This window comes from Saccostrea cucullata, unplaced genomic scaffold (genome assembly GCF_032062105.1).
Source record: "Saccostrea cucullata isolate Sc308-1 unplaced genomic scaffold, CSIRO_AGI_Scuc_v1 ctg77, whole genome shotgun sequence".
Classification (NCBI taxonomy): Eukaryota; Metazoa; Mollusca; class Bivalvia; order Ostreida; family Ostreidae; genus Saccostrea; species Saccostrea cuccullata.
The window spans coordinates 47650-57955 of NW_026929500.1; the positions used below are offsets into that span (position 1 = coordinate 47650).

Genomic DNA, 10306 nt, shown 5'->3' on the forward strand with positions numbered 1-10306 from the left:
TTATGAAAAAAATGAACTTACAAATAGAGTTTATTAATTATTCATATATCTAATATTGAGATACGAATTATTTTTGGTAGTATTCTATATATCGGCAAAATTATTGGGAGGGGGGCATGTCTCTCGTGCCCCCCCCCCCCCCCACCGCTCGGTACCTACGTCCATTGAAACTATATACTTAAGTTTTGTATTCAATTATGTGCAAAAGTTATTACAAATAGAAAAAAAATCGTCTTTTCAAAATACAATTTAAGAAATTAGTAAAATTAAATATTCTCTTTTTTAAGTTCATTTTTAAAAATATTTTATAAGTTCATTTTTAAAAATATTTTAAAAAGTAACAACTCGAGAATACGATAATAGATATATTTAATATTCCATTTGGGTCCATTTGATTTCCATTGGGGTCCAGTTTCCATGTGGGTTCCGTTTGCTTCCATTTGGGTTCAATTTGGGTAAATCGACGTACCCCCCCCCCCTTCCGAAAAAAAAAATCCTGGATTCGTTTCTGTTCAAATATGCTGTTGAATTCGAATTAGTAATTGATGGTCGGGATATGGGATGCTATTTCTTCAAATGTCTAGTAAATTCTTTTTCCCCTGCCTTATGACTAACTTTTGGTTACCGGACATTTTTGATTCAACAACGATTTGTGTCGCTACCTCATCCATATTCTTAATCAAAAAAACGTTTTCTCCAATGAGTCTAAGGGAGTTGAAAGAAACATTTAATTATACAATGATGCTAAAACAATTTTGGAAAAGAAAGACACTCCTGTAGACTAAAAAGAACTTGGAGGGATAAACTTGAAATAAGAATCAACTTAAGAAGAATAGATGGTAAGATAAAAGAGACTTGTAATAGTGCTCTCTCTTAGTTTTATCTCAAAGAAGATATTTACCCGTATCTTCTTCAGTTCACAGGCACCTGAATTTTTATCAATAAGTCGCTAATTAAGCCAAATATCGAAAAATTCTACCCCCTCTATATATTTCGTCCCAAAGCCAGATCGCCATCAGCTGACGTCACGGAAATTTAATCTCTACACCAAATGCTCGAATATATAAACTTTTTAATACAGCAATTATATATTTAATTTATTGACAAACAAAAAAAGGAAATAATAAAATATCAAAGAATTAAATTCTTTGTTATCCTTGATTTTATTTAACATATGTTTGATTAATTTATATATTCGAGCATTTGGTGTAGAGATTAAATTTCCGTGACATCAGCTGATGGCGATCGGGCCTTGGGACGAAATTCGAAGTTTGCTTGAATTTTAGTTGTTAGCATTATAAACGCGTTGGATTTAAACTTTAGGAAGAAATGTATAGCGAGAAATATCATATTTGAACCCAATGCTACACGCATACCGGTAGGCATATCCAATTTATGTGTTAAATTCAAGCCTGAATCGAGGAGGGGGTCAAAATGGCGTTGCACACCTTGTGTATTTATATATAGAGGGGGTAGAATTTTTCGATATTTGGCTTAATTAGCGACTTATTGATAAAAATTCAGGTGCCTGTGTTCAGTTCTTGAATTAAAACTAATGAAAGACATTGGATCCTGCTAAAAGTTGAATATATTGATATTTACCTGTTCACTTATCACTGAATTAATTGATATTCAATCGAATTTGTGAAAGATTAAACAATGTTCACATTTTTGTTACTTGTGTAACAATGTATGAATGAAAATCAAATTCAGTGGTTCAAAATTACAGATCAGATATATTCCTTGTGGATCATTTGATATGTAAGGTATTTTTAAACTTACAGACTTCTACAATCTCCCAATTTATTCATAATTTTTATGATTTGTGACAACTTAATTAATGTTTAACATTTGTTTAAAATGCCAAATCTCCAAATTCGGAATTTCCACCATTTTCGGTTTTAAAATAATTGTTCAGAAACATGCAGCAGTATAACACCATCTGTATTACTTAAAAAGGAAGGAGCTGTCCAATTTACATGATACACAAACATTTGCTTAATATTTAAGGAATGAAGCTTATTTCAACTTTTGTTATACGATATAACATAACCTGGGGCAGTTTACGCTTTATAAAACGCGACATATAAATATAACATAAGTTGAAGTAAGCTTCATTCCTTATTATTGAATTTCAATGTAGACAATGAGAAAATTTTTCCATTGTTTCCTTTGGAAAAAGGCTTCAAATATCGCATATTTTAAAAGTTAACGTCGACCGGAGTAATACGTTTTTGACATAACTCATTGTGACGTAGGCAAGTTATGTTGTACAAAATGGATAAAACCGCTTAACCAATCAAATGACGTGTTACAACTAAAATTGAATTATTTAACGTTATCATGGTTAAGACTGAATATGACAAACAGGGTAGTTATGGAAATAATTATGAATCGGTAACCTGTACAAGTAGTCAAGTACCATGACCCAGGGATCTTTTTTTCAAATTTGGCAGGAACAGCCTTTTTATAAAATGATCAGTAGACATATGGTAGGGACTGTTTAAAATCTGTAGACTCCATATAAAATTGGGAAAGCTGAAAGGTTTGAATGAATCAACACATTTTCTTATAAACATATTTATCTGACATTTTGCATTTGAAACTACCTTTAAGTTTAGTGTTCATAGCATGCAATTGGAGTTACATGTCCCTCATAACTACATTACAAATACATACAATGAATTCTACCATTAACCTGGGTCAATAAGTCAATATCATTTTATCAATTAATCAGGGAATTTTTTTAGTGCAGTTTTATATGTTTTTAATATGCATTTAAGCCTTATTAATAATATTTGTTAAATAAAAGAAACTTTCATTTTACTCTCTCTTTAGATTTTCTGACCTTGGCACACTGACAGAGAATGAGGTGAAATGTTCATCTACTGTAACAGCATGGCATTCTAGATCAGTATCTGAGAAACAAAAACTATGAGCCAGAAAATGAAACCTGGTTCTTCAAAAGGGGACGTCTCCTATGTCAGGGCCACAGGTGCATCTCCCCAGCTGCCTATGGCACCTTCTCCTTCCCTGATGAGAGATGGCAGTCATACTCCCGTGTCACAGATGTCCAACATGGACAATGATTGGGATGACCGGGATGAGATTCGTCAGCGAGAACTGGAGGAGGCCAGGGGCCGGGTATCACAGATGGAGAAGACGATGAGATGGTGGTCAGACTGCACGGCCAATTGGCGGGAGAAGTGGAGCAAGGTCAGAAACGAGCGGAACAAAGCCAGGGAGGAAAACCGCCAACTCCGCGCCAAACTGGAACAGCTAGTGAAAGAATGTACAGTTCTTAAGAGAGAAAAGCAAGAAATTCAAGCAGAGAATGTCAAACTGAAGAAAGATTCCCCCGAAAGTGTGAGTGACAGTGTTAAAAAAGAGTTGGAAAATAATCTTTGTAAATCTGCTGAGAAAGAAAAGACTTTTGAGGAGAAAAATGTTAATGTGCAGACAACAAATGTGAATAATGTGAGTCAAGAAGAGGGAAGCTTAGCTGAGGAAAAAGTGACTTTGTTTGAACTTAAACTGGATGAAGCACAGAAAACACTTCTTGCTGAGAGAGGGTGAGAGTTTTCTTCTTCATATTTTGATCAGTTGAATTTATTAGTTTGATAAAAATTGCAACACTCCCTTGTAAATTTTTTTAAAAAAAATTTTCACATGTTTTATAAAGGGACAAAACATCACTAATGAAGACCATAGAAAAACTTCAGATGGATCTTAGCACAGTGAAACAGAAATATGAGGAAGCCAAAAGATCAAAGCAGGATGTTTTACTTGAGGTGTGTAAAACAAGGAAATATGTATACATTTTAATGTTTAGGATTTGTATTCGCTAAGTAAATGTGATAAGAGAACTACAAAATAATTCTTAAAAAACCATGCTGTCTAAAACATATCAAAAGATCTCACAAGCAACCTTGACTGTTGGTGTATAAACTGTATTTATATGTCTTCCTTAGATATCCAAACTGAAGGAGGACCACAGAGGGGAAATTGATCAACTTATTAAAGATGTTGATGAGGAGATTAGTAATAAGTCTGTGGTGGACAAAAAACTTAATGAAGTCCGAAAAGAGGTTGAATATAATTGATCAAATATGAATTCTGAATACTAGTACATTTAACTAAGGCTACAGTACACAGAATTAATTTTCAGATTCTTATGCAAATTTGTAAAAGAAAAATCATAGTGAGGATGAGTGAATTTTACTTCACAAATTCCTTTTTTTTACATTAAAAAAGGTTAAAAGTATTTTTATTCCAATGTTTTTGTACAATTTTCTAGAACTGGGAAGGATTATGGGAAACAAAATATTGATGTTCTGTTTTGCTGTTTGGGGTTTTTTAGTCATTTGATTTCATTAGTCTAATGACTCTTATTAAACTTTATAGCAATAATTGATGAACAGAAATTTAAAAAACATCTTCGTTTTTTTTTGAGTAATCATGGTAACGTTAAGAAATAAAATGTTTATCCGATATATGTGTTTCTTATACAGCTTGAGAGGCTTCAGAGAGAAAATGCTGATGAGTGGGGTAAGAGGGAGAGACTAGAATCTGAGAAGCTGGCCTTGGAGAGAGAAAATAAGAAGTGTAGAGGGCAGATCCGGGACCTAGAGGAACAGTTAGAAAGCAAGAAACAGCAGACCTCAGCAGTGGTGGACTCTGATGTGAGAGGCCTACAGCAGGATCTGAATGACAAAACCAAGGTACAAAAAAGGGGGATTAACCAAAATCAAGGGAGATTAGAAACAAAATTGATTTTAAAACTGAGTGTTCAAACAAAATGAAAAAAATTTGATAGATGTATGGTAATGGTCTTTGCTTCAAGGATCGGTTTCTGTAAATTATGGTAAATGAAACCACTACAATTACCTGTAAACTACAACTTGTATTAAGGAAATCACAACTAGAATTTTTAAGTATATACATGTATTGTACATGTTATTTACCAGCATATGAACATGTATGTGAAGCCATAGCAAACACCATTAGCTCTATACAAAATACAGGTATTATGATTGGAATATTTTTTCCAGAAATCTACAGTGGACCTTCAGATATCCGGACCCCAGATATCCGGATGCTTCAGTATCCGGACGATTTTTCATCGGGATGGAATTTTTAAATGTTATATTGTTTTGTTTAACTGGTGATTCAGGTATCCGGACGCTTCACATATCCGGACAAATTGACTGGGAACCAAAGCGTCCGGATAAATGAGGCTCCACTGTATTTTATTTATGCATTGCAATAGAATATTCATCCTAGTGTATGTTTTTTGTCACAAAATTTTTCAGGAATTAAATGATCTTCGTCACGTACATGCCAAATTGAAGAAGACTTTCCAAGAAAGACAGACAGATTTGGATCATTCCCGACGGAGAGCTGAGCAGTATGAAATGGAGGTCAAAAAACTCCGGACTCGGATAGAAGAACTGAAGAAAGACCTGGCAAACGCTGAAGATGAGGTAAGAATTTCCTGTTGATTTCTAGAACTTAATTACTCTCTAAATGTTAAAAAAAAAACTCTTTGTAAACAAATTAATGAATGTGCCTTTTAAAAATATTTTTTACACAATATCATGTGAGATACATATACACTTGTACAATACATATTTATGTTATTATTTTAAAATTACACTGTACAGTATATAAAATCAGTACGTACAGTAAAATTTAAAACAACTAGGTATTCTATTTACATGTATTAAAAAAGATGGAAACATTATTTATTTTTAAAGTTGTATCAACACAGATTTTAAAGTTTATTTAAAATTGTTTCATAAACATTGCTTGAAAATACATGCATTTAAACATTTTAAAATGTTTTCAGGCTGATAACCAGGCAAATCTGTATCGCAAAGTACAGCGCACCAATGACGAAATGCAAGAACAAATAGAAAATTTACAGGTCCAACTCAATCACACACAGAGCAGGTGAATTTTCATAACATAAATTAAATTTAGCAATATGTCTTAAGATTCAATATTGCAATTATAATGATCATACAATAAGAAAAGGTTATTCCTTTTCAAAAAGATCTACATGTATGTACACTTTTGTACAAAATATCAGAAAAGGGAACATAATTTCCATGAATATTATACTGTAATAAAAAAGAAATTGAAATTGGACTACAATTACACATACATTTTTGTTTTTTTATTGTCAACATTACTGGCTTGTTTTGTTACTTTAAGCAAAATTTCAAAATATTTCTGATTTACATGCAGGTTAAAAAGAAGTAGCCAGAGTGGGATTAACACAATGTCTGCCAGTCTCAGATCCCTAGATCCCACCGATCCTGAAAACAATGACAGTGATGAGGACGATGTGTACTAATGTACCTGTATATAGAATCCCTACAACCAACAGATCCTATAAACAAGGAGCATGTAATGGATAGGATTAGCTGATGACTGAGCTGCAGCAAGATTTTTCTGTGCACAACTCACATGTCAAAATAGCTCTTGGTACAGGGGTATGTCTGTTTGGTCTGTTTGATGTTGAACATCTCAAATGTCAATATAGCTCTTGGTACAGGAGAATGTCTATCTGATGTTGCATTGTTTTCTTGCAAATGTTTTCACTTGCATTTCTGTGCTTAGAGTATGGGAATGAGTGCACAACATGTAAAGTCGTGTTAATACTAGGTTGTTATGTACTCATGTCTCTCTGTGCCAACTTGATTGACATTCCATGTTTTTGAAAAAGCAATATACATTCATACTTGTTCAGTTGTAAAGTGTTTTCATTGATTGTTCATCCATTTTTTGTTGCCTCTTTTTTCATGTCTTCATCATTTTCGTCCCCATCCCTCCCCAAGAAAAAAATTTTAAATCTTTAATTTCTTCATTTTCCCAAAAATTCTGTGTATGTCAAGAGTATGATTCTTTATACTTCAACAAATATCATTTGTAACATTCTCCAAAATCTATGTGAGTGGGAAAATTGGAAACATGCATTGGCAAAAGTGTATTTTGGCTCTAAATCAAAGATGTAGTAGTCCAGGTAAAATGTTCTATAATTCAAAATTCCAATTCATGCCAATTTTTTGGAGGTGGTGGGGGTGTTCATATTACTAGGAGGTTCAAACTTGACCCAGAGATACTCTTGAGTAGTAGATTAATTATAACACTGAACCAAGGTCACTTGGAAAAGGTCACGAGATTAGAATACATGTAGTAGTTTTAATGAATTGTCCATGACATATCATGCAACAAGTGTATTATATGAATTGTCCATGACATACATGTATTGTGCAGCAAGTGTAAAGGATCATTTTGAAGAATGCTTATGATCAATACATACTGTGTTTCATTATTGTATACTAAATATATGGAGAAGTTCTAGGCTGCATGAAATGGTATTATTTTATTTTTGAAGGGGGGGGGATGATATTACAGATTTCTTTCAATGAAATTTTCAAATAATCATGTTTTAAGTGCATCTTGGAAGGGGTATTTTTCTAGTGTATATCTATTTTAGAATGAGTGATGATGTTTGTCTCAGTTTGTAAGCTTTAATTATATAAACATACATTAAAAAAAAATTAATATTGTTTATAATCACGATTTAATATTGCTTTTTAACAAGGTTTTATAATGTTTTCCACATATATCATAAAAATACATATCAACTATAAAGTACTGTTTTATCTGCATTGTTTTCTGAATGTTTTCTGAATTGATATTCAAATCTGTTTTAAATTTTTTTGTTTAAAAATTTGTACAAAAATTGATTGAAAAGAACAATAATGCTGTACTCAGTGTTCTGTTTTAATTCTTCGGCAGTATTTTTCAGCTACATGTAGCTTACAATTTACTGTGTTGTCAGCCTCGAGCCCCTAGCCTTTATTGTTGAATTATCATTATTTTTTTTTCTTTAATCAGAGAATCTCATCTACTTTTGCTTGCCTCTTTCTTTTTGTTATGATCAAAGTAATGAAAAACTTGCTGTTTTGTGTTGCTAGAAATATAAAGAGTCAACGGACAATATATGTCACTATAAGGAGTTTTTGATGTAAAGAGATATATTTAATTCAAAAGATTCATTGATACAGTGCACTTTCTTTGTTGATTCTTTCTCCCATTTTAGAAAAAAAATCAATGAAGACTTCTGTGTATTTACCATTTACGATCAACTAGTACACATGTTTGATATGGATATTATTTTGAATCATGTACGTATATAAATGTAATTTTTAGAAGTGTTGTGAAATAAAGAAATATGTTGCAAAAAATTATCATGTATAGTTTATACTGTTTCTTTTTCTTTCTCACAGAAAATTTTACAACCATTTTATGTAATATTTAAGTCTCAAACGATGTCTTTTATTGTTTTAAATAGGTTTTCAATTCATATCAATCATTTGTTACCAAGTATTTATGATATATGACCTCAATATTGTTTTGTGATGCTTTAATAATATCAAGACTTGTTTACATACCTGGATATTTATCAGTGAGTTGTAAAATATTTTTGTTTTGAGAAATACTTGTATTTACATGAAAAGAATTGTTTTTTTTTGCTTGTATATTAAATTTATACATGTATGTACAAAACTTTTAATCGGCAATAATTTAAAGTGTTGAATACATTTAGCCACCGTTTTACTGAGAAGTTTGTTGTGGTACCGTATGTAAAATAAGTTGCCTATAGTTTCTTAAGCAGTTTTCAAATTAAACTAGATAGATTCACGTGTTCACAGATGTCCCATAATATACTCAGTATTAATAACAAGAAGCATATAGATTTGAAGTGGTTTTATGATTTTGAAGTATACATACTTGTATATTAACTTGCCATTGCTTTAAAAACTGTTTGTTTCTGTTTGTTTCCCAAAAGAAGATGGGTAAACAAGACATGCAAAATGCTAGTGCATGTAGCCTCAAGTATGTATTTAAAAAAAATCAAAATCAGTTTGTGAAATAATTTAGAGCAAAGACTTGTTAACTACTGAAAAAATATAAATAATTTTTTTTTCTGGAAAAAGAATGACTGCACTTAAGCTATGAGAGTTGGAACCCGATGTTTTGCGCAAAATAAAATTCCAAAATTCATTAAATTAATGTTCAATAGGTATTAAACAATGTAAGAGCAGGTTTTGGTGTATTATATTACATGAAAGTATTAAATAATGCCGAGCGACACTATCTTTTAAAAAGTTTTGTCTCATTTCTATTGTTATTCATATGCATACCAGTTTTCAACGACTTTGTTTACATCGAGCCGCAACTTGACCATTTTTCTTATATGCACAGAATGTGTATTTTACTTTAAACCTATACATATCCAAAGGACAATGTTGGTCAAGTTGCGGCTCATATCTAATTTTAAAAAAAATGTACCCAAACTTCGCTCGAGTTAGCTTCTAAATTAGCAAGTCACCGAGTGTCAGCCCATGTGACCCGTTTGATATTATAATCACTTTTCTCAATGACATTCAAGTTTCGATAATTGTGTAGTCGTTCATGTACTTCCATTTTCAAAACATTATCATTGCGTACAATTTATTGGCGTTTTAAAGTTTACGTTGACTTCTTTCACTATAGTGTTTTTGTTCGGGGCATTTAAAAGAAAATTATTACATGCTGTACATATACATGTAGCAGTTGAAAGAAAAAAGTAAGAGTTTTAGGTGAGCTCACACCAAAAAAAAAACTAAACTTTTTATTTTATTTTTCCGTTACTAATTAAATTAGTCCACAATTATTATTCAAGATGATTAAGATAAAGTGAAAATGTCATTTTTTTTAAAATACACTGTAGGTTCGAACACATATAATTATTTTTGACAGCAAATACTACATGAGCAGTGAGATTTTAATATTACAATTTTAAAAGAACGTTAGATAGAGAAAATTATGCAGTGCTTGATAATGTAGAAGCCAAAATTCATTTTCTTTAATGCATTGCCCTTTGTACTCTGAATAAAGGTCAAAATTGTAATCAAATGGCATGTCATTTATGGATTTATTGTGTGTACTTATTTCAGATTATTATACAGGTTGCAAAATTTTTCATTTATATTTCAGAAAATAAAAATGTATTTCAGTGTCATTTTCATCTACCAATAATTCTTTAAAAAGACACTACAAACCTAAGCGTAAAAATGCAGACATATATTTATCACAATTTTGTTTATTTTTATGAACTTTTTGTTTTTCTCTTAATGTTCTGCTCTTTACTTACTCTACTTACTTACGTGGATACAAATTAATGAAATTATATGCATGGTTATAAATCATTTATTTTTTGTACACAATGAACACAAAACCCTCCTCTCCG

At 31.6% G+C, this 10306-nt stretch overlaps 1 protein-coding gene across 1 annotated transcript; it reads left to right on the plus strand.

Moving 5' to 3' along the window:
* The first annotated feature begins 706 nt into the window (after window positions 1-706).
* LOC134281032 (coiled-coil domain-containing protein 102A-like) lies at window positions 707-8269 on the plus strand. Its single transcript, XM_062763490.1, has 8 exons — window positions 707-839; window positions 2839-3572; window positions 3683-3791; window positions 3972-4088; window positions 4512-4721; window positions 5313-5483; window positions 5849-5952; window positions 6250-8269. Exons 2-8 carry the CDS (start codon window positions 2935-2937, stop codon window positions 6356-6358), a joined length of 1458 nt encoding a protein of 485 aa, XP_062619474.1. The 5' UTR covers window positions 707-839; window positions 2839-2934; the 3' UTR covers window positions 6359-8269.
* The last annotated feature ends 2037 nt before the right edge of the window (window positions 8270-10306 follow it).